The 24,461-nt window shown below is 47.6% G+C and overlaps 1 protein-coding gene across 4 annotated transcripts in view; it reads left to right on the top strand.

Moving 5' to 3' along the window:
• Positions 1 to 24,461, top strand: part of LOC136825238 (RWD domain-containing protein 4) — a 122,148-nt gene that overhangs the window by 3,533 nt on the left and 94,154 nt on the right. For all 4 annotated transcript variants that reach the window (XM_067081272.1, XM_067081275.1, XM_067081273.1 and 1 more), the window contains exon 2: positions 14,367 to 14,486. In XM_067081272.1, coding sequence (XP_066937373.1) covers positions 14,388 to 14,486 — 99 coding nt within the window. In that variant the 5' untranslated portion in view covers positions 14,367 to 14,387. The remainder of the gene's footprint in view (positions 1 to 14,366; positions 14,487 to 24,461) is intronic.

The following is a 24,461-nucleotide window of genomic DNA, read 5'->3' as shown; positions in this document are numbered from 1 at the left end:
ACATGCTGGATCTGGCGGTCGATGCAGGTAAGCACTCAACTAGAGCTTGTGTTCTATTTCCCTTCAGGCGCATAGAAGCAGTCCCACTCCTTCCTCTAGCAAGGGGAGGCAGGAGGCCATGACAATAAGACAAACCCAATGCTTGTTTGTTCCGACACGATATACAAACTGTCGGTCCTTTACATTAGGAATTACTTTCAGCGTAAGGTGGACACTGCCGTTAAACTCTTGAGCAAGGTGATTAGACAGTAACTACCGCCAGGTAGGTGGGAATACGCACCTGCCCGCATGTAAACATTCCAGTTTGCTTTCAGCCGTCATGCGTTGCAGACATGGTTTCGGATCTCTCCGCCTGACTGTCGTTAAGCTCTTATTTCCCAGTGGGATCTTTCTGTATTTTTGTGTATATATCACGTGTGTTTGATATTTATTAATACAAACCCATGTTGTTCCGACACAATATACAAACCATTGGTCCTTTACATTAGGGGGATTACTTTCAGGCATAGGCTGGAAACAGCCATTGATCTTCAGACAAGGTGGTTAGGCAGTTAACTACCGTCCGGGAGGCGGGAATACCACCTGCCTGGATGTAAACATTCCAATTTGCTTTCGGGTGTCGTGGAATGCGGACGTTGTTCTTTGCTGTCTACTTGACTGCCCTTTTTCAGCCTTCTGGTGGGACATTTCCTTCTTTTTGTTTTGAGAATGACTGTTGACAAACCTTCTAAACCCTCCTATCCCCAGCGTGTGTGTCCTGGGGTGGGAGGCAAGAAATGTGATACCTTTCGTTCTAGCATCGACACGAACCCACACACCCTTTGTCCAACTTGCAGGGGACGTGTGTTCGTGCGACGCTCCTTGTAGCGAGTGTTGTTCCTGGTCTCCCGAGCAATGGAAGAGGTTCAAAGGGAGGAGACGCTACCGTCGGAAGCTGGCCAAGGGATTTTCCGAGGGTAACGCCCCAACGACTCCAGTGGTGGCTAATGTGTCGGGTTCATTTCTACCTCCCTGCGAACTTCCCTGCTTGCTCCCTCTCCCTCGGGTGAGGACTCCCCCTCCCCTTCCTCATTCATTTTATCAGGTGTGGAAGGGTGTGGGGGGGCAGTTGATCAGGACACCCTCTCGGGGGTCTCTTCTCGAGCGGGGGGTGGGGGGGAATTTTTCCCTCAGAGCGAGCAGAGACTTCCCAGTTTAACCCGACTGTTTCCTCAGGTGTAGGGCTGGATACGGACCAGGTATCAGACCTATCCTCGGCCTGGTTACACCTGGGTCTACCTGGCGTTCCGTCACTGGAAGGCCTGGTGTCTCATCTGTCTGGCGCTCCAGTAACAACGCATTCGGCTACCACTACCACCACCACGTCTGTCACCATGTCTGCTTTCACCAAGCTGGCCATGTTGGTGGCTTCACACCTGGACACCCAGGTTTCAGCTGCAGCTGCCCCTGCCTCTCACCATTCTATGCCGCTGCCTCCTGAGTTCCTGGCCCCGCTCTCTCGATCTGGGCCTTCCTACATGGTGACGTCGTCGGTGCCGTATATGACTGTTTCTGCCCCTGTTGATGACCCTGGCCCATTTTTTACTATGGTTCCAGCCCCTCGCTTCCCTGTCTCTCGCCCGGCTTGACTACTGACACGCCTCCCATGCCTCCAACCCTGGCTCGACCCGGCCTGACTGCCCACGCGCCACCCGTGCCTTCATCCCTGGCTCCTCCTCCGCATATTCCTGGCTGCCGCGCTGATGTTCCTGCCCCGGTAACTGCTGGTCCAAGCACCGTCTACGTTGCCTGGGCTGCTCCTGCTGCTGTGGGCCCCCCGGCTGCTCCTGCATGGTTTGGGGACCTGACTTCAATCCTGAGGAAAATGGCAAAGAAGTCAAGGAAGAGATCTAGAAAGGTGTCTTCATCTTTGTCTTCGTCTTCATCATCATCTTCGTCTGCTACCTCTTCTTCCTCTTCTCCTTCTGAGGCTTCCCAGCCAAAGAAGAAGAAGAAGCTCCCCCCCCGAAGAAGTCTCATACCAAGACCTCTAAGGGACTGCCTCCTTCCACAGGGAAGGCAGTGGGATCTCTCGCTGGCTCTTCCCGATCCATGGATCAGGGAACCGCTGCTCTGGCCCCCAGGTCAGTCGCATCGGGAGCCAAGGGCATGCAGACCATGGTCCGCACTCCCCTGCTGTGCCAAAGAAACCTGCTTTTAAGGCCAGCAGGTCCACGTCGGACACTCGTGCGCGAGTTGCTCCGAGTACCCAGGTTTCCAAGGAGACCTGGGTACCCCAGGCTGATACGGGAGAAACTTCTCGCCATACAGACTTGGGCGTGGGGCAAGAGAAAGAGTCCGGGCATGCAGGTGCCCCGACTCTTCCTGCTGGTATTTCCTTGAGTGCCAAGCCAGGTTCCCAGGAAAGTGCTTCGGTTCCTCGGGCCCGAACGCCTGGAGAAGCAGAGAAGAGGTCCCCTGCTCAGTCTTCCTGAGAGGCTACGGCCTCAAAGAAGACTGGGCCGCGTCTAGAGGACAGCGCAAGCTCGCGCCAGTCAGCTGCGCGCTCGGCTCCTCCCAGTCCCTGGCCTCGTCCGCGCGCTCAGCCTGGCTCGGGAGACTGCTTCGCCTAGGGGTAAGCACTCTCCTCGACCTGGGCTGCCGTCACCACCGCGGGTTGGTGACCGCTCCCGGCCCGCTGCTCCTGTTGGTCCTGCCAGCAAGGCCAGTGGGAGCACCCAATCCTCCTCGCCCGTCCCCTCTACCTCCTGGGCTCCTTCCAAGGGGCACGAGTCAGACAGGAAGAACTCTGGCGAGTTTTCTCCCAGGGCTCAACCAGGTCTCACGCCCACGTGGTGCAGGAAGGATCACTGGGGTCTGCCGAGGTTCTCCCTCCTGCAGGGAGAGTAGATCGGGAGGACTGCACTCTGGAAGGACTTGAGGGTCCTCTTCCTCAGGATGCGGACACCCCTGAGATACAGAGGACATTTGCTGAGGTTATTGCGCTGATTCGTCAACACAATGACCTCGGGGAAGGGACCACGGCCTCAACTGTGGATCGTCCGTCGAGCCTCGAATCCTACTGGGGACCCAAGAAGGAACCCAAGGCTTCAGTGGGGCTGCCGTGGTCCACACTTGCCGAAGAAGTCCTCGACCAGGTGAATGGTCTTGTGTCTGGGCAAGACAATTCACTTAGATCGAACCGCTTGGACGAGCTTCTTTCTCCCCCCCCCCGCCTCGCCAGAAGCACTTCTGCGCACCATCTGAGAGGTCATTGCCGCCTTAACAGGCTGACCCGGACCTGGTACGTCTGGATCCGGGTCTTACATTGCAGCAGCTTACTGCAGAGAGCATCTCCCTCTCTCAGCAAGAAGCCGCAACCCTGGAAGCCACCGCCATGGCGGCCTTCCAGGCAGTCTCCTGGCTCGATCTGTGGTCCTTCACAGTATCGAAGGTAGCTACTTTCTCGGGCAATATCATACCCGGGGAGGACTCCGTCTTTGGGAGACTATGCCAGTCTGGGGGTAGGGCCATCTCCTACCTCGCCCACCAGAAGGCAAACCTGTGGGCAAACCTTTTCCTGAAGCAGAGAGACGCCGTTCTCTCTCGCTTCTCCAGGTCTGTAGGACCCGAGTCAGCAATGACCCTGCGGAATGGACCGTTGTTGGGTTCTGCCTCTCTTCTTCCCTAGGGCGTTGGTGGATGCCGCGGTGGACAAGCACCGGGCCGATGACAGCGACTGGCTTGTCCACCAGGCAGTGGCCAAGACCTCTGGGTCTTCATGTTCCACTGCAATCAGGCCCCCAGGCCAGGCTGGCACTTCCTTGCCGCTAAGAAGTCCCAGTCTTCGAAGGTGTCCCATAGGAACACCCAGCCTTCTTCTTCCTCTAGAAAGAGCAGGTCTTCCCGCCCCTTTCAGCCTGCTTTCCAACCCGGTAAAGTTGGCAAGAGGAAGAAGAAGAAGGGGAAATGCTAGGGGCAGCATCCCCCCCCCAAAAAAAAAGCTGCCGAAGGTGGGGGGGTTGCCTGTCGAGCCATTGGGCAACATGGCAGCGACATGGAGCCGAGACCTGGATAGTGGATGTCCTTCGGGAGGGATATCTACTACCCTTCCCACATACATCCAAGGAACTCCGAAGGACACCGCACTACAGGAAGAAGCGCAAGCCATGCTGAGCAAGGGTGCTGTGGCAGTCATGTCGGACCAGTCTCCAGGCTTTTACAGTCGTATCTTTCTCGTAGAGAAAGCCTCAGGGGGATGGAGACCAGTCATAGACCTCTTTCCCCTGAACTGATTCGTTCACCAGACTCGATTCACGATGGAAACAGCATGATCCGTGCTTGCTTCCATCAGGGAGAATGACTTCATGCTGACGGTGGACTTGAGGGATGCGTATTTCCAAATATCCATTCATCCGTCCTCTCGCAAGTACCTCCACTTTATCCTTGGGGAGATGGTCTTCCAATTCAGGGCACTTTGCTTCGGGCTCTCGACCGCTCCCCAGATATTCACGAGAGTCTTCTCGCTTGTGTCAGCTTGGGCCCACTCGCATGGGATGCGTCTACTGAGGTATCTCGACAACTGGCTGGTCCTGGTGAGCTCCCGCTCGCAGTTGCTACAGGACAGGGATCAGCTCCTCGAGTTTTGCCTCGATCTTGGGATCCTGGTGAACCTCCAGAAGTCAGATCTCATCCCCAAGCAGAGGATAAAGTACCTGGGCATGCTGATAGACTCGGTGGCAGCGAAAGTCTTTCCTCGGACTCTCGTATCAGCAGGTTCAGGCAGGCAGCACACCTGTTCCTGTCACGACAGGAGCAGCCAGCCCGGCAATGGCAAGTTGTCATCGGTCACCTGTCGTTGCTGAAGAAGCTAGTACCTCATGGGCGTCTTCACCTGCAGTCTCTACAATGGAGACTAAAGGAGTATTGGTCCCAGTCCCGAAACCCCCAGTCCTTTCTCATTCCTCTTTCCAAGGAGGTGAGAGAGGACCTTCGCTGGTGGATGGACGACAGGAACCTCCTGATAGGAGTATCCTTGCATATTCCCCCTCCGGACATGCTGCTATTTTCAGACACATTGATCGAGGGATGGGGCGCACACCTGGAGGAGTTGCTGACTTCAGGAATTGGCACCAAGACAACAAGTGCCTTCATATCAACATCCTGGAACTCAAGCCAGCCTTCCTGGCTCTCCAAGAGTTCCAGGATCGAGTGATGGGACACTCCACGGTACTGATGAGCAACAATACCAGGGTAGTGGCATACGTCAACGAGTAGGGGGGCTTAGTGTCCCTCCCGCTCCACCAGTTGACAATGCAGGTGCATGAGTGGGCGCTGGCTCACTTGGTAGAGCTGTCAGCCAGGTACATTCCAGGCAAGAGGAATGTCGTGGCAGACAAGTTCAGCTGCCAAAATCAAGTGATAGGAACCGAATGGTCCCTTCACTCGAAAGTGACGGATGGGCTATTCGACCTATGGGGGCGTCCAGCCATCAACCTGTTCGCCACTCGGCACAACAGAAAACTCCAGGTCTTCTACTCGGTCGTGCTGAACCCATGGGCCGCTGCAGAGGACACGTTCCAGCACCCTTGGGATAACCTCGACGTATACGCCTTTCCTCCATTATGTCTGATTCGCCAAGTGATGATCATTCCGAATCTCAGAATGATTCTGGTGGCACCCAAATGGCAGCAGGCCGTTTGATATCCCGACCTGCTAGCTCTCCTCTCCGAGGCGCCGAGAGAGATTCCCCACTGGCCCAACCTGCTATGTCAACCTCATGTAGAGCGGTACCACCAGGCAGTGCAGTCCCTGTGTCTTCACGGCTGAAGGTTATCCACCATCTCCTGTGAGCGAGAGGCTTTTCACGCCACGCAGCAACAGAGATGGCAGGGTACCTCAGATGATCCTCCGCAGCGTTATACCAGGGAAAGTGGTCCGTCTTCTGTGGTTGTTGTCGTCGACGGGGTATCTCTCCGGTCGGAGCTACTATTCAGCAGGTTATGGACTTCCTTGTCTTCCTTCGTTGAGAGAAGCTTCTCTCCGTTTCAGCTGTAAAAGGCTACCGCGCCGCACTCAGCCTAGTCTTGCGGCTGAAAGGAGTAGGCATCTCTTCCTCCTTCGAGATTTCCCTACTGATGAGAAGCTTTGAAAGGTCTTGCCCACCAGGGGTCTCAGGCCCCCTGCATGGGATGTGACTGTCATTCTAAGGAGCCTGACTCGTGCACCGTACAAGCCTTTACGAGAGTTGTCAGACAGGGATCTGACCCTCAAGACCTTCTTCCTGCTGGCCCTGGCATTGGCGAAGAGAGTTGGCAAACTACACAGACTTTCCTTTGATGTTAAACACTCGAGGGGATGGGGATCAAGTTATACTGGATTTCATCCCGGATTTCATAGTGAAGCCAGAATCCTTCGGTCCCAGATAAGATGCTACTGTGTCCTGTTAGAGTGCTGCGGTGCTATCTGAAGAATACTCGACATCTCCGGCCTGAGTGTCAACGACTCTTCGTTAGTACTGGCTCAACCAAGAAAGAAGTGTCCAAGAACACCATCTCCTTTTGGCTTCATAAGGAGACGATAAGACGACACCGGTGCAGCCGTCTGAGGAGAGGAGAGCGTTATTCTGCTACAGGAGAAGTGCGAGGGTGTGTGGTCCCAACAGACTACTTTCACTTCCTTCTACCTCCGGGATGTTGCTTGCAAGTCCTGGACACTTTTTCTTGGGTCCTGAGAGCTCACAAGTTGTGTAGCTTATCCAGCTTCCTTAATAGGAAGGTTGTCCGGTTGTGATTGGGAGCATTGGTCCTGGCTCTCTTCCCTCACATTCCAGAAGAACTCAGATTCCTGGGAGCTCCTTCCAACCAGTAAGTCTCCTAATGTAAAGGACCCAATGAGGGTTTGTCATATGTTGTGTCGGACGTTTCCTCTTTCATGCAATTTGACAAAAAGTAAATTCTTTTGTAGTTTTTTTTCCTGACTATACAAACCTGAGGTCTTTCAGTTTATGCCCACCTCATGCCACCCCTCAATCTGATATCTGGGAACAAATCACAATTTTTAAAAGGCAAATTGTAATGTTTACATCTGGGCAGCCACCCCTCAATACTCCCGCATCCCGGATCCCGGACTTAACTGCCTAACCACCTTGTTTGAAGTTCAACGGCTGTTTCCAGCCTACGCCTGAAAGTAATCCCCTAATGTAAAAGGCCCTTGGGTTTGTATAGTTAGGAAAAATACAATTTACTTTTAAAAATTGTGATATTTGTGATAACCTTGCATAGCTGTCCTTGTGCTGTGCCTTAGGTTTGATGGCCAAGGGCGTATTTAAGGAGCGTAACCGAGTGGTAATGCTTCTCTTCCAGTAGCCCTTTATTTAGATACTGAAGGCATTCCCCTGTACAATCAGAAATATTAGAGTGGGACATAATATCTTCGCTACCCTACATTGATCGGGACGTAAGAGTTCGCTTCTTTTCTTGGGCTCCTGCCCTCTGTGTACAAGGGTGTGACTACTTCCTTCCTACTTGTGCTGAGTGTTGTTTTTGCTGCCTGCACTGAGAGAGTTGCAGGGCAGGTGGGAGGTTGCGGGCATCATCTGTAAGTTACGCTTCCACGGCGCCCTTGGTAGCCTCCCCTCCGTCCTTCTCTCTTCCCGTAGGTTCTTCCTTATCTCTCCTTCGGTAGAGATCTCTCTCCTTCGCCCTCTTCGCTCGCTCATCGGGCGAAGACCGCAAGGGGGGAGGGGGCGGGTGGTCAGGTGACCTCTTCTTGGGTACCTCCTCTCGCTGCGTAGGGCAGTTTCCCTCGTAGCGAGAGGAGTTTCCCCTCTCTAATCATCTTTGCTTTTTCTTTCAGGTTGACAGTGAGCATCACAAACACAGCAGTAGTTGGCTGGATATCTCAGGGGGTATCTCGCATGAAGGAGTCCCGACATTCATTTAGTGCTGCTTCGGGATCAACCACAATACCTAGCTGGATGACATAGTTCCACGTCGGGATCGTTCCGACTCTGTTCCCGCCGATGTGGATCAACCACTGACATTGCTGGCCTTCATGTATACTGTGGAAATGCCTCTGGCATATCTGTGGTCCATCTGCTCCTGCTGTTCCCTGTGTTATGCTCTTGTTAACTTGACGACAGTCTCTGGGCAGCTCTTCCTGGTCTCCTGCCACAGCCGTCCTGATCATTCCTGTCGCTGCTGGTGACTTTCATGTGACGCTCCTGGCTATTGCAGTAGCTCCTGCCTTCCGAACCGCTTCCATAGCTCCTGCATCGGCTGTCCTGATCATGCCTGCTGCTTTTCTTGGTGGTCATGCCCAGGGCCACTTCCTTTGTGTTCCTGCCAGCTACCCTGGAGGTTATGATGTCCGCCATCCTGTAGAAGATGTCGGCGTGAAGGTGAAGGAAGTTGCCTTGTGGAAAGTGACATTCCTGGCTGTTGCAGTAGCTCCTGCCTTCCGAACCACTGCCGTAGTCCTGCATTAGCTGTCCTGATCATGCCTGCTGCTTCTCCTGGTGGTCGTGTCCTGGGCCACTTCCATTGTGTTCCTGCCTGACTGCCCTGGAGGTTACCATGTTTCGTCTCCACCATCCTTTAGAAGATGTCGGAGTGGAGGTGAAGCCACCGTCTTCTTCATCTTATCTTCGATTTTGTCTTCTGCTGCCTCTTCCCTTCCTCTCCCGAGGTCCAAGGAGGTTCCGGGAATCGGACAGACCTCCGTCGGCCAGGAGAGGAAGGCTGCTTCTTGCCCTTGATGGCCTTGGACATCTAGGGACTGCCTCCTTCCGAGGAGGCAGTGGGTCTCTCGTTGGCTCTTCCCGATCTTCGGGTTAGGAAACCGATTCACATACCCCTCTGTTTTGTGTTTCAGGAGCCACAGGCGCACAGACCTCAGTTTGCGATCCCATTCCCAGTCCTAGAGGTTCCGCATCTAAGATGGGGACTGCTTCGGGCACTCGTTTGCGAGCCGCTCCGAGTTCTCGAGATTCTATGGAATATCGAGTATCCCGATCTGGTCTGGAGAGTATTTCCTCGGCCCAGTTTGGGGGCAGTGCGAGAGAAAGGGCCGAGTCACCCAGGTGTCTCAGCTCTTCCTGCCAGCACCACAAGCGCTCACTGAGTGCTTGCCAGTGCTCGGTCGGGTTCCCAGCCTGGTGTCTCAATCCTGTCAGTTCAAACACCAGAAGAATCAGGGAAGAGATTTCCCACAGGAGGGACTGACTCTCTTCTGGGAGACAAGTTTCTCTCATTGGCTCTTCCTGCCCAAGGGCGGGAACCGATTCGCATTCTCCTGTGGGGTCTGGCATTTCGGGGGCCGTGCCAGTCTTGGAAGTCTGCTTCTAAGTCTGGTTCTGTGCCTGGATCTTTCGATCTCTTAGGAAACTGAAAGCAGCCACTCCCAAGTTTTGGGAGTCTCGTGGGTAGCTCAAATTCTATGAATCATGAGCGCTCTCCTGACGAGAGGTACAGAACGAGAGAAAGTGCCGAGACACCCAGGTGTCTAGGTGCCGAGACACGCCAGGTGTCTGGGTGCCGAGACGCCAGGTGTCTCAATACTGCCTGCCAACTGTTTCGGTTGCTCAACTGGGTTTCATCCTTGTGTCTTGAACCTTATGGTTCGAGCACGTAGGATAGCAGACACAGAATTCCCCTTTGAAGCTTCTTCTCGAGGGGCCTCGGCCTTGAAGGAGTTTAGAGTTCGGGAAACTAGCAATAGTTCACAGCAGGCGAGTTCCGCCCTGTCCAGTTCCGAGACTGGCTCAGCTCAGCTCGGCTCTCCCTGCCTGCCTCCCAGTCTGGATCACATTCACGTGATCGGCTCTCGGCTCGGCCCCACTTGGTTTTTTTTCCGAATCGGCTTCTTGGCTATGTTCGAGTGAACCTTTTGCTCTTCCCAGGAAAGCGCTTTGCCATGGCACAAGCGCTCTTCTTCCCCCGTGTGGCGGTAATCTCCTTCGGTTGATTATCGCTCACAGTCTGCCTCTCCTGCTGGTCTTACTGGCAGGACAGGTTGGGGTTCTCCTTCTCCTCACCTGTTCTCTTTTCCTCTCAGTCGTTCCGAGAGGTGCAAGACGGACAGAGAGAGCTCTTTGGAGTTTGGCTTCCTGGCGTGCTTTGTGTGTCGGTCCCCCAATTCTCTTGTAGTACAACCAGGCACCCTAGGAGGGTTTCATGGGATCTGTCAAGGCTCCCTCCAAGGGGAGAGGTACAGGAGTTTCACACTTCGGAAGCAGCAATTGCCCTCGTTTTCCAGAGAACTTCACGCCGACTCGTCAGCGCGAGGATCCCTGGGACAGGACCTCGATTCCCCAATGAATAATCTTCATCACTCGCAACCCTTGCAGTTCCTGAGGGGCTGAGTGTCGGGGGCTGCCGTGGTCCTCGCTTCCGAGAGCGTTCCTCACCAGATGAACTTTTCTTCAGAGAAGGAGTTCATTCAGGTCGAGACACCAAGCTTCTCCCCTGCCTTGACAGAATATGAATTCTTGTCTCAGAGGGTCTTGCCGACTGCAGTTCTGTGGGCAATTCTGGTGCTAAGAAGAAGGACTTTGTCCCAATTTGGATCTCCGGTTTCGTAAGTCCGAGTTGGCACAACCCTTAGGAACAAACCTGACTTGGCTCTGCCTTTCTCTTGCAGAGATTTGCCAGATACCTTGGTAATCAACGTTCGTACCAGGGCACTGCCTTGTCCTTTGGACAGTGGCCAAGACCTTTGAGTCTTAGTTATCTCGATTCGACCTCGAGTTCAAGCCAGCCCCCCCCCCCCTCAACTCCTAAGAAGTCCCAGGCTTCGATATAAGATTGCGTAACTTAGCCCTCTCCTACCCTTCTAGGAAAGTGCACATAACTGTGTCTCTTTCCACCCTCTTTCCCATAAGGGAGGAGGGAAGAAGGGAAGAGAGAAAGAAGTATCAACCGGGAAGCTCTCCTACTGCAGATTCCTGAATGAAATGATACTTATCAAGTCTCTAGAGCTGGCAGCGACATTGCCGAGACCTGGGAATGGATTCCTTCAGGAGAAGTATCTATTTCCCTTAGGTCTCGGCAATTCTTTTCATCCCGTTTCCTCTCCCTGCTCCCGATTCAGAAAATGCCAGCTCAGCTAGAGCTAATTGTGTCGGTATCCTGTCATCTTGCAGAAGCTTCCCCATGGCGGAGAATGGAAGTCTGCTTCCATTCCTCCGTCCTTCTTTCCTCTTCGAAGTATAAGGAAGGAGTTAGGCTAATGCTCGATTGAAGGAACCTTTGAATATGCTTGCATATTCACCTCACATCGTGTGTCTACTTACGGATTCACCGATCGAGGAATAGGCACATACCTGTAAGACTTTGTCTTGAAGGTGTGTGACCAAGATGATTAGTACCTTCTCATCACCATCCTGGGCTCAAGGCAGCCCTCTGGCCTTGCGAGAATTCAGGATGAGTTTTGCAACACTCAGTGGTTCGTTGAACAACAAAACCACAGTAGTGGCATTTGTGACAAACAAGAGGGAATAATTTTTTCCTCCTGTTTCATCTGTCGACACTTGCAGGTACTCGGGTGTTCTATAGCGCACACATCTCAATTAGCCAGATGCATCCCCGGTGGGGATGTATTGATAGGCAAGCTTGGCCTTGGGTTTGAGTGATTAGGACGGAACGTGCTGCTCACTCGAAGATTCACGAAGAGACTGCTCGACTGAGAAATCCCTACCGTCTTTCTGTTACCTCCCTGCACAACAAATAGGTAGTTTTCTCGCTCCTTCATACCAGACCCAGGGGCCGCTACAGTGAGGCATGCTGTCTTTCTGGGACACTCGATAACTACGTTTTTCCCTCTGTATTTGTCTGTTTCGCTAGGGGTTCTCAAGCATTGCTCACCCTGAGTTACAGACAAATGCCAGAAGACTTCGCCTCTCGCCCGACCTGATAGCTAAGGTATCGAGAAGAGTTCTGCTTGACCCAACCTCCTGTAGCAGCTACACAAGGAGCGGTTCTTTGGGAGACCTTCCAGCTTCCCTTGCAAGCATGGTCTTTCTCGCTGAGCGGCAGCGTATATAGCTAGATATCTCTTGAAGTCCTCTGCAACACTCTCAGGGACTGGAGTCATCTTCGCTGGTTGGTGTCGTTGATGTAACTTCTTCTTGGGTCAGAGTCACTCTTCAAGTCTGGACTTCCTTGTCTTCTCTGCTGAGGGTTGCTTCTCTCCCTTTCATTTGTGAAGAACATAGGCCCTTGCGACTTAGTCTTCTATCTGAAGTAGCCTTCTTCTCCTCAGTCGAGATTTAGCCACAGATGAGAAGCTTCTTTGGTCTTGCTGTCCCAGGGAACTGTTCCCTGGGTGGCATGTGACTTTCATTTAGGATTCCTGTCCCATGCTGCACGCGCCCTTACGAGAGTCGTCGGATAGAGATGTGCCCTCTTATGACCATCTCTCATCTTGCTCCAGCCTTGGCGTAGAAGATGGAAGAACAGGTGAAGGGGATCAATACCTTGACTCCTCAAATGTTATAGGTGGACTCTGAATCCTTCGGCATCTGTTGTCGGGTTTGAGTCCTTCTTGTTCCCCTCCTCCTTGGACTTTGTGTTGATGATCTGGATCATTCATTACTTTGTCCTTTAGGGAGCTGTGGTACTTTCCGAAAAGGCTCGACACTCCTAGCTTGGATGTCATCAAAATTTTCTCTAGCACTCTCTCTCCCAAGGAAGAAGTGTCTAAGGACACATCTTCCTCCTGGCTTCGTGAAGCGATTGAAGGAGGTACTCGGCAGCTGACGACGATGATGCGGTACCTTCCACCCGAGAGCTCACGAAGTCAATGGCTTGGTCCATCCCTCACATTCCAGAAGTTTCTGTCAGTCTGGAAGCAAGACATGGTCTCATAGACCACACCCTTGTCTTCCTATGGTCTTGCCCACAGGCCCTTGGAACCTTTTTTCCTTGGCCCTGTGGTGGCTGCTCAACAAGTTGTGTTTTCTTACCCGGCTCCTTCAAGAGGACTAGTAGCATCTCGCCTAAAGTGTTGGTTCTGGAAGTGAGAAGGAGACTGAGAGTGACTGGCCTCTCTTCCTCCTCCTTCCCTGTCCTTCCATCTCTCTTCCTTTGGGATGAGAATAGGACTCGAACCAATACTTGCTAGACCTGGCGCTGATGCAGTAAGACTACACATCGAGCACCAGTTCTATTTTTCTCCTAGAATCGTAGAAGCAATTCCGCTCCTACCTCTAGCAAGGGGAGGAAGGAGACTGGCAATAAGGGAAACCCTATCTCAGCTTTTCCTTACTGCCTCCGACTCTAAGATTCTTCCAGCCTATTTTGTATGAGTTACGTTTCCTCACTCACACGAAAAGGTCCAGTATCTGACATTTGATCTTGCAGTTCCTACACTCCAATCAATATGTCAGAGGCTTGGTACTCCTCCTTGCTCTTTCGACCAGGAGGAGTAGCCCAGGTGTGCAGAACTCCAGTCAGTTCAGGAGACTCACTCAGATTTCTCCCTCCAACCAGTGAGTCTTCCTAATGTAAAGGATCAACGGTTTGTATATCGTGTCAGAACAAATGACAGTTTTTGAAAGTAAATTGTATTTTTCCTAACTATACAAACCTGAGGTCCTTTACATTACATATTGTGCCCGCCTCATGCCACCCCTCAATCAGAACCTGAACCGAAAGGCAAACTGCCTAACCACCTTGCTCAAGAGTTTATGGCCGTTTCCACCCTATGCTGAAAGTAATTCCTAATGTAAAGGACCTCAAGTTTTTATAGTTAGGAAAAATACAATTTACTTTCAAAAATTGTGATTTTTTAATGCATATCAGATATTAAGACCTAACTTCTGAGTGTTTCCCCATGTACTGTAAAAAGAAAATGGGATTGCTTCAATACTATATAAGAGAAAATGGATGTTACCTGAAAATAGGAGTACAGTAACTTGAATAGTTTTCAGACTTAAATGTAAGCCATATATTTTTAAGGGTAATGTTGTAAGATGACTTTGAAATGATATTCAAGTGTTTTAGATGATAGTTTAAGGTATATTCTGTGTAGGATGATAGTTAAAGGTACACATTTGGAGTTTGAGCTATTAAAATAGGCAGTTACAAACATTTTTAGAGGGGTCTTTGTTGTTTGAACTATTAAAATAGCTGGGTATGAGCATTTTTAGAGGAGGATGTCAAATATTTGCTGATTTTAGCAATTCATGGGTGGTTGTGGTCCCTATCCCCCATGAATGCTTACACACACACACACACACACACACACACACACACACACACACACACACACACACACACACACACTCTCTCTCTCTCTCTCTCTCTCTCTCTCTCTCTCTCTCTCTCTCTCTCTCTCTCTCTCTCTCTCTCTCAATTGTAAATTTAGTTTTTATCTTTTACTTTCAGGTACAGGATCAGGGTAAAACAATGCAGGAAGAACATGCTGAAGAACGAGAGGTTTTGCAGTCTATTTATGAAGGCGATAACAATTTTTGCATGATAAATGACACTACATTTCAGTATAAGGTAAGTATATTATAGTCACCTAGATTATTTTTTGCTAGAAAATTATTTGCATTATTAATAGATCATCTCCATCTGTGGAAGTTAGTAGTATCCAACCATTGATGCGATGAAGTTTCAATTACAGAATGTTAATTGAATCTCTTAACATATCCCATATTACTCTTCATTGGTGTCAGCCATCGGGGGCTATGATCCTTCCTCTGTGTGTGTCATAATTGCAAGCCTGGATAATGTTAGAAATCACCTGGAAAGGTATTGAATTGAATTATTCTTTGATAAAGCTGTTAGCAATCCCCTGTCTCCATATGCATTACATCAGATCACTGGGTGTCATAAACACTTAAAAGGTGTCAAACACCCTTCTTGAATTGAGGGTTTTGTTCTGTCTATCAAGACTCTTAATTGCCCTGGCTGCAAACAGGTCTACAGTACTCATATCAGTTCTGGCAAGACCTCTTCTTTGGTTGAAGAAAAGGTGTCTCATGTGCCAGAGGATCTGATGGGACTGGACGGTCCAGCAGCTTCTGTGGAACCCCTGCAGGGTGTGTTTTGGCTTTATGTCCTTTTCATATGATCAATAAGGTTTTTTATACAGTCATTAGTACATGAAAGGATAACAACAAAAACTCCAAGCCTTATACTGATACAGTACCTTATTTACAAAAATACTCATGCATGTTAGACAGTCCAGTTCTTTGTGACAGTACAACCCTACCTAACCAATCAGCTAATTTAGACCTTAGCATACATATATATATAGTATAAAGTGTTGCTCCAGTCTTTACCTAATACCTTAGCCTAAGTAACTTAACATTAAGAAATTTTAATCTAATTGTCTTACCCTAATAACACAAGTTATTCAATCTTTCCTTAACTTAAATATCTTAACCTCACAGCAATACCATGAAATGTAGTAAATTTTTCCCTAATAGATACACCATAAAGTTATCAATTTTCCCTTTTACAGTAGTGTACAGTTGAACCCCACCTGTTCGTGGTTCAGCTTTCGTGGCTTCAGTTAATTGCAGATTTTTCTGTGGAACGTATCTCCAAATTATTCATGGAAAACTTGCCTATTCGAAGATATTTTAGTAGAGCAATATTCACTAATTACCGTAAAGGCAGGCCCCAGTTATTGGCAGGGTGCCGTTCCCGATGGCATGACGATAACCAAAAATCAGTGATAATAGCACTGATCCCTGATTAGCAGCGCCGATAACTGGTGATCAGCGCCGCCGATAAGAGGCGATCGGCGCTGATAAACCGGTTTTCAGCGACGATAAGCGGTTATCAGCAACGAAAATCTGGTTATTGTCGTCGCTAGACAAATGCCATAAAACCGGATCACCGGTAACCGAGGCTGCCAATAACCAGGGACTGCCTGTGTTTTCATATTATTCTTATGCCTAAATATATCAATTTTTTATAAAAAAAATTATTTACAGTATTAATTTTCAAATAATATTAAGATTAATAAGATTAAATAATAATAATAGTAATTTTTATATAAGCTACTTACCAAGTAATTACATAGCTATTAGTTTCTATTAACTGGCAGCTAGAATTTTGAAATTCACGGTAGCGCTACTTTTGTTTTGGCTAGGTGAGTGACCCCGCCCACTTTTGGGGTAAGAGAGGAACCAGCTTAGCAAATGATGAGCTCAATATGTTTCTGCCAGCTGATTGGCAGCAGCAGTTTTTTGAAATTTCTCTTCTCTGTTGATCTTGGATCATTGGTGAAGTATTTGCTTTATGGTAGCCTTTTCGGCACAATTAGTTAGTGTCAGTTTTTCTTTGAAGACTACTATTACAAATTTGACACTTATTTGGACTTTCCTTACTTGGCTTGTCAGCATGTCTGACTTGGGCTCTCAAAGTGTTAGGTAATGCAGTAAAGGCTGCAATATAAGACTGATTAAAGCCTTTTATGTCCCTCATACTCTCTGTACTTCTTGCAGGGGTCAAATATGTTGGCCTGATTTGACCTGTAATGAGTGTGTCTCTTGGGATCCAAAAATGTGGAAGACCTTGAATAGTCATTTGATGAAATTAGACAGGGATAAAAAGAGAAAAAGCAGCGGCTAGAGCTAGTAGTAAGAAGAATTTAGTTAGTCAGGTGTCGGCAAAATCTTTGTCTGATAATTCTGATTCTTTGTCCTTTGTTCCACCTGATCCCATGTCTCAATCTGTACCAATTACTCCGCATCCTGGCTCCCTTACTCCCGATCCCGACCGCTTTACCAGCCTTGAATCAAGAATTAATCGTAAGTTTGATTACTCGTCGACACGATGGAGAAAATTGGTGCTTCTGTTAAAGTCCTAATGGACAAAGTGAATGTGAAAGGTGATAGTGAAGTGTTAGTGTAGGAGGTGGCTGTCTATCCTGCTGATTCTCCTAGACCAAGGTCCCTGGCAAACTCCCTAAACCTGTGAGGAACCAAACTGGCAGACCAAAGGAGGTCGTACCTGTTGCCGATTCCCAGGTTACGACAGAGCGCCACTGGAAAGGTGTTTCTTTGGAAGTGGATCATCTGTCCTCTAGTATTTCCAGCAGTGACTCCAGTCCTAGGTGCCAATAGCAGTGAATCTCATCCTCTGAAAAGACGCACCACAGGCGCTTCTCAACCTTCTGCTGTTCTGGTTAAGAAGGCTAAAGAGGCTTCTCCAGAACATCTTCCTTCCTGTAGCTTCTGGGACAGCCCGAAACATTTCTACCAGGATCAACCAGTGTTAGTGGGACTCTTCAGCGTCGAGAACTTCTAACCTCACATCTTTTGCTTCGGGGGACTTGCCGAGACAGGTTGTGATGTCGGAACGCCCTCCAGCGCCCATGCGCCCAACTCCTGTTCTTGTAGCGCCTGTACAATCTGCTTTTACTGAATCTTTGTTGGCGGAGAAGTCGTCTATGGCACCAAGGTGCCCGGTGGCACCAGAGCTTCCTTTTCCAGTGGTTCATGGTGCTTCTTCTGTTGTGGCTCCCTCCAAGCACCATTCATCTGTTGTGCGCCCATCATCTCCTGAGTGCCTCTTTGCTGAGTGCTCTTTGGCTCCTGAGCGTCCGTCAACTCCCGAGCGCTCATCGGGTCCCGAGCACCCACTGACTTCTGAGCGCCCATTGGCGCCCATTCCCCTCTTGCAGCAAGTTGCTCCTTTGGCGCCCAAGGCTAATTCCACTTCTAAGCACCCGGTTTCATCCATTTCTTCGGCATCACCAGTATCTACTTTGGTTCTACCCGCTCTGACTATGACAGTTGCGCCTTCTGTTTTGAATCCTTCTTTTCAGTCGATCCAGCGCAAATTGGACAATATCCTGGGCTTAATTCAGAAAGCCCCATCGGTACCCAGCCCATTGTGGATCTGTCACCAATCTCTTCAGAGGAAGAGGAAAAGCGGACCCTGTTTCCCCTCTGTTGGCTTACGCCTCCCTACTCAATTGTCTGCTGGTGGCTTTTCTTGATCACTTCTCTCCTGCAGCTCCGGCTTCGACATACATAATGGATAACCCGATGCCTTCTTCTAGACTGCCTAAAATGGTACTGTCCTCTTCAGCTAAGAAGGTTCTCCGTGAAATGGAAAACTGGCTCTCGAGCAAGAGGGAGCAGGGAAGGGCCTCCTTTTCTTGCCCTCCGTCTAGGCTGTGGCAGAGAAGATATCTTTCGTATGCAACCGGAGAGGCTCCTTCCATGGGAGCGCCTGCCTCCTCCCAGGGAGACTTCTCCAGTTTAGTTGACTCCTCCAGGCGGTCGGCATTCAATGTAGCCAAGATTTTGTTCTCGTCCTCGGAATTGGACCATCTGATCAAGCATTTGTTCAAAGTCTTGGAAGTGCTCAGCTTTCTCGACTGGGCAGTAGGAGCTCTTGCTCGTAAAGTAAAGGAGTGCCCTCATATCCCAGAAGATTTCTCTTTGGATTTTTTGGGAGTCATCTCTTGCCTGGATAACGGTATTAGAGACGGCTCTTTTGAGTTATCCTCCCTCTTTACAATGGGTATCCTCAAGAAAAGGGAGTTTTGGTGTTCATACACCATGAAGGAGTCTCTCCCTCCCAGAAGTCTGCACTCCTTTTCTTGCCTCTGGACAAGAAGCACCTTTTTCCTCAATCAACTGTGCTAACAGATTGCTACTTATCTACAACAGAAGCCTACACAGGACCTCCTCACACAATCAATGAGACGGCCTAGCGAGTCTCCGGCTTTTCCCCTAAGGACAGTTTCTCCTGTCCAACCCCAGCCCTTTCGGGGTAGAGGCAGACAAAGAGGCTTCCCTAGACCTCACAGAAACGCTCGTTTCACCCCCAGAGCTATCAAGAAGTCCTCCTACAAACCACCTGCACGTAAGTGAGGATCTAGTCCTCCGCACACCTGTAGGGGCAAGGCTCCTACATTTTTGGGAGCATTGGGAAGCAAGAGGAGCGGAGACTTGGATTGTCCAAGTTCTAAGTCTAAGAGAAGGCTACTCGATCCCATTTCTGGAAATGCCCCCTCCCCTTGAGCAACAAGCCTGTTTTATTGATGATCTACTTGGCAAACTCCAAGAAGTTTTCAGCCCTCTCCCAAGAAGGGACAGCTCTCCTCGTAAAAGAAGCAGTCAAGGTAGTCGAGTCGAAGACACCTCATCTCCAGGGTTCTACAATCAAGTGTTTGTAGTCCCTAAAGCATCGGGTGGCTGGAGGCCAGTTCTGGATGTAAGCGCTCTGAACTTGTACGTACAGAAAACCAAATTCAAGATGGAGATGTCCCAGTCCATCCTTGCATCCATTCGTCTGGAAAATTGGATGATCTCGATAGACATGAAAGACACCTACATCCATGTCCCAATTCATCGGGATTCGAGAAAGTTTTTAAGTTTGTGTTCCAGCGAAAAGTATACCAGTTCAGAGGCCTTTGCTTCAGTGTGTCGACAGCCCCTCAGGTATTCACGCGTGTTATGGTTACATCGGATGGAAGTCAACGTTTCGTTGTATCTCAACGATTGGCTTACTTGCTCCCAGTTGAAGGAAAAATGTGAGGAGGACCTTCACAAGACCCTTCTTCTCAAACAAGATTTGGGCCTCTTGTTGAATTTCCAAAAATCTCAAGTGACTCCTTCTCAGGGGATAACTTATTTGGGGATGAGGATAAACTCTCTGAGTTTTCAGGTTTTTCCCTCCCCCCAAATGATAAACTCCTGCCTTCAGAAAATAAACAAATTTCTCGCCCTTCAGTCCTGTTCTGCAAACAGTTGGATGAGCCTGTTGGGGACTCTCTCATCCATGGAGCGGTTCGTGTCCCTAGGAAGGCTTCACATGGGAAACCTACAGTTCTTCCTGAAAGTCAACTGGAACAGGAAGAAACACCCAGATTCTTTCGTTTTTCCAATAACGAAGGAAATAAAAGAAGATCTGGCCTGGTGGAATTCAAGAGACAAGCTCTCTCAAGGGAAGTCACTTCTCCCTCTGAACCCTGACCTGGTGTTTTATTCAGACGCGTCAGACCTAGGTTGGGAGCCCTCCTGGGAGACAAAGAAGTTTCAGGCCTTTGGACTTCAGAACAGACGAAGTGGCATATCACCGTGAAGGAATTGACGGCAATTCACAGGGGATTGCAAGTGTTTGCATCGGAGGTGTCCGGGAAGACAGTGTCCATCCATTCGGACAACACCACGGCTCTGTCTTATATAAGAAAACAAGGGGGAACTCATTTTTTCTTCCTTTGCCAAGCAGCAAGAGTCCTTCTCATCTGGGCGGATCAGAATCGAACCCAGATCCTAACCAGATTCATTTAAGGGAAATGCAACGTTTTAGCAGATGAACTGAGCCGTTGAAGACAAGTTCTCCCCATGGAGTGGACTCTAGACCCTCTAGTTTGCATAGAGTTATGGAAGCTGTGGGGAAGACCGATTCTAGATCTGTTTGTGACCACAAAAAATCATCATCTCCCCCTGTATTGTTCGCCAGCACCAGATCCACAAGCTTGGGCGACAGACGTGATGCTTCTGGATTGGTCGAACATGGATCTTGAGGCCTTTCCCCTATTCAAGATGGTGAGAGAAGTGTTAAACAAGTTCTGAAATCATTGGAATATAAAGATGACGTTAGTAGCCCCATTCTGGCCAGCCCGAGAATGGTTCCCGGACTTGCTGGAGCTTGTAGCTTTTCCAAGACTATTACCTCAAAAACCCAGTCTACCCAGACAACCACATTTCAGAAGGTTCCATCAAGGACTGTCCACTCTGGCTCTAACGGCATTCAGACTGTCTTCAGATTGGTGCGAGCGAAAGGATTTTCAAACGCAGTTGCGGATGCTATTGCTCGTTGTAGACGACTTTCCTCAAGCAAAGTTTACCAAGCCAAGTGGACAGTCTTCCATGACTTGTGCAGGAGAAACAACATCTCGTCTTCTAAGACGTCTATAGCAGAAATCTGTGATTTCTTTCTATATTGAAGTCTAACAGGAACCTTTCCACCTCAACCATTAAAGGATACAAAGCAGTGTTGAGCTCTGTTTTTAGACATAGAGGTTTAGATCTCTCCTCTAATAAGGACTTTTCTGATCTTATCGGGCCATTTGATACTACCAAGCAAAAAGAAAATAGGCTAGTAGCCTGGAATTTAGACATGGTACTGAAGTGGCTGTTGCAACCATGCTTTGAACCTCTACCATCTCTCTCCTGAAGGGACCTTACTAGGAAAACTCTGTTCCTAGTAGCGTTAGCGACTGCCAAGAGTCAGTGAGCTTCCCGTTTTGGATAAAAAGGTTGGTTTCTCTCAAGATAATGTAATCTGCTCATTTACCTTGGGATTTTTACCCAAGAATGAGTCCCCTGCCAACCCCTGACCTCGCTCATTCGTTGTTAAAAGTTTAATAGATATCCTAGGTCCAGATGAAGTAGAAAGAACCCTTTGCCCTGTAAGGGTATTAAGGTACTATATACTGAGAACGGAAAAGATTCATGGACTGTCGAGCAACCTTCAGTGCTCAGTTAAGGATCCTTCTCGCCCTCTTTCGAAAAATGCCTTGGTGTTTTTCATTAAGGATTTAATTCTAGAAGCGCACTTACAAATTGACAAAGATACGTTGCCCATATAGTGAAAGTCAAAGCACATGAAGTAAGGGCAGTTGCCACGTCCCTGGCTTTTAGGTATAATTTGTCTATTGCCTCTATCATTCAAACAACGTTTTGGAAATGCAAATCGGTTTTTGCAACTCATTATTTGCATGACATTGAAACTGTCTATGAAAATTGCAGTACCTTGGGTCCTATTTCGATTGCTGGTATGGTGTTGGGAGAAGGAGTGTAGGAAGCTTCCCTCATTCTTCCTATTTTTTTCGCCTTGATTCATGGTATCGAGTCGTAGGGGAGCCCTGGGGTACTGTACTTGGTATTTGGAGTGCTCACCAGTTTTTATCCATAGTGGTTGGGTAATGGTATGCTGCATTGTTTGGCTATAGGCGATTGTGTTTTGTTTTATTTATTCTCTGGTTGTGTTTTTTCTGGTACTGTGCCCAGGGCAGGAGTGAACTGATTATTCTTTGTATGCAGTCGGACACTCCTTTGCAACAAAGGAATCCTGCTATGTAGCAGGTGACTCCTGGCTATAACGCCACACTGCTATACGTTGAGAGGAGCGCCATCCAGAGGTAGTACTTTCCTGTAGCAGCTCTCACAACAGGTAAGGGACCAGCAAGCATTTTAACTAATGTTAGCAATATTCTTTTTCTTTACATTACTAATTTTAATGTATTAGGATAGATAACCCATGCATCTCACCTCCTATAATGTGGGATTTAGCTATGTAATTACTTGGTAAGTAGCTTATATAAAAATGACATTTTTATAATAAAAGTGTTATATATACAGTACTTACCAAGTAATTATATGATCAGAGCCCTCCTCCTCCCCTCGCATGGTTGGAAGGCATAAACATATTGAGCTCGTTTGCTAAGCTGGTTCCTCTCTTACCCCGAAAGTGGGCAGGGTCATTTGCCCAGCCAAAACAAAAGTAGCGCTACCACAAATTTCAAAATTCTAGCTGCCAATTAATAGAAACTAATAGCTATGCAATTACTTGGTAAGTATATACTGTATAAAACTTTATTTTATTATAAAAATGTCATATTAAATCATATTAAATCATACGGGTACTCACCAGTGATAAATGTTGATTAAAGATGATGATGATGAATTAGCTGTGCAGTCCAATGAATGATGATGAAGATATGACTACACAGCAAAGCAGAGGCAGTTATAAGAGTTTTAGTTTAAGGTATACTACACTGTACTGTATTTGATGTTTAAACTATTAAAATATGCAGTTATAAGTGTTTTTAGAGGGCGTCTCAAGTGTTTGCAGATTTTCGGTATTCACGGGTGTTTGTGGTCCCTAACCCACACGAATGATGGGGGTCAACTGTATATTTTTCCACTTCAATATTTGTTTTCCAAAGTAAACACAACCAACAAATATTCAAGCTCTGTCACAGCTAACAAACAAGAAAACAGTTTCAGTAATATGTAGGACTGGCCCCACAACCAGGTTGTCCAGGGATAGAAACTCTTACTTAAACATAATTCATTCCAGCCATCAAGTGAGCACTTCAGTTTACAGCTGAAAAAGCAACCTATTTCAGTGTGATGGCTCAGTGATTTGACATTATTACTGCAATTAACCCTTAAACGCCAAGCCTCTATTTACAAAAGTGTCTGCCGTATGCTGGCGGCATTCGGGAGTTAGCGCCGAAGCGGAAAAAAAGTTTTTTTAAAAAAATCACAGCACACTTAGTTTTTAAGATTAAGAGTTCATTTATGGCTAATTTTTTTGACATTGCCTGAAGTTTAGTATGCAACCATCAGAAATGAAAAAAAAAAATCATTATCATATATTAATATTGAAATATATGACCGCGAAAAAAAATTTCATATATAATTGTATACAAATCGCGCAGTGAGCAAAACAGATAAAGCTAATGAGTTATTTTTTTTTCTTTGTATTGTACACTAAATTGCAATGATTTTGGCATATAACAAATTGTAAAACGATCAAAGCAACACAGAAAATATTATCACAAAATGATGCATGAATTTGTAACGCATGGATGTAAAAAAAAGTTTTTTTTCAAAAATTCACCATAAATCGAAATATTGTGCTAGAGATTTCCTGTTTGTTGCAAAATGAAGGTAATTGATTGAATATTACTAGACTGTAAGTGTTTTAGCTTACAATTGCAGTTTTCGACCATTTTGGTGGAGTTAAAGTTGACCGAAGGTCGAATTTGTTTTATTTATCGTGATTTATATGAAAATATTTCAAAACTGATAAAAGCTACAACCATGAGTTATTTTTTGTTGTATTCTACATGAAATTGCACACATTTTCATATATAAAACTTTATGTAACGACTAATATAAAATGGTGCAAACATTACGACAAAGTGACGAAAGAATTTCTGAGATGTTCGGCTGAGTTACCGTGCGAGGACGTAAGGAAAGTTTTTTTCAAAAATTTCACCATAAATCGAAATATTGTGCTAGAGACTTCCAATTTGTTGCAAAATGAAGGTAAATGATTGAATATTACTAGAATGTAAGAGTTTCAGCTTACAATTGTGTTTTTCGACCATTTCGGTTGAGTCAAAGTTGACCGAAGGTTGAAATTTTGGCACTTATCATGATTTATATGAGAATATTTCAAAACTGATAAAAGCTACAACCATGAGTTATATTTGTTGTTGTATTCTACGTGAAATTGCACACATTTTCATATATAAAACTTTATGTAACGACTAATATAAAATGGTGCAAACATTACGACAAAGTGATGAAAGAATTTCTGAGATGTTCGGCCAAGTTACCGCATGTGGACGTAAGGAAAAAGTTTTTTTTAAAAATTCACCATAAATCGAAATATTGTGCTATAGACTTCCAATTTATTGCAAAATTAAGGTAAATGATTGAATATTACTAGATTGTAAGAGTTTTAGCGTACAATTGCGTTTTT

The sequence above is a fragment of the Macrobrachium rosenbergii genome, chromosome 37 (assembly GCF_040412425.1).
Source record: "Macrobrachium rosenbergii isolate ZJJX-2024 chromosome 37, ASM4041242v1, whole genome shotgun sequence".
In the NCBI taxonomy this organism is placed as follows: Eukaryota; Metazoa; Arthropoda; class Malacostraca; order Decapoda; family Palaemonidae; genus Macrobrachium; species Macrobrachium rosenbergii.
This window is presented reverse-complemented; position numbering and strand designations above follow the sequence as displayed.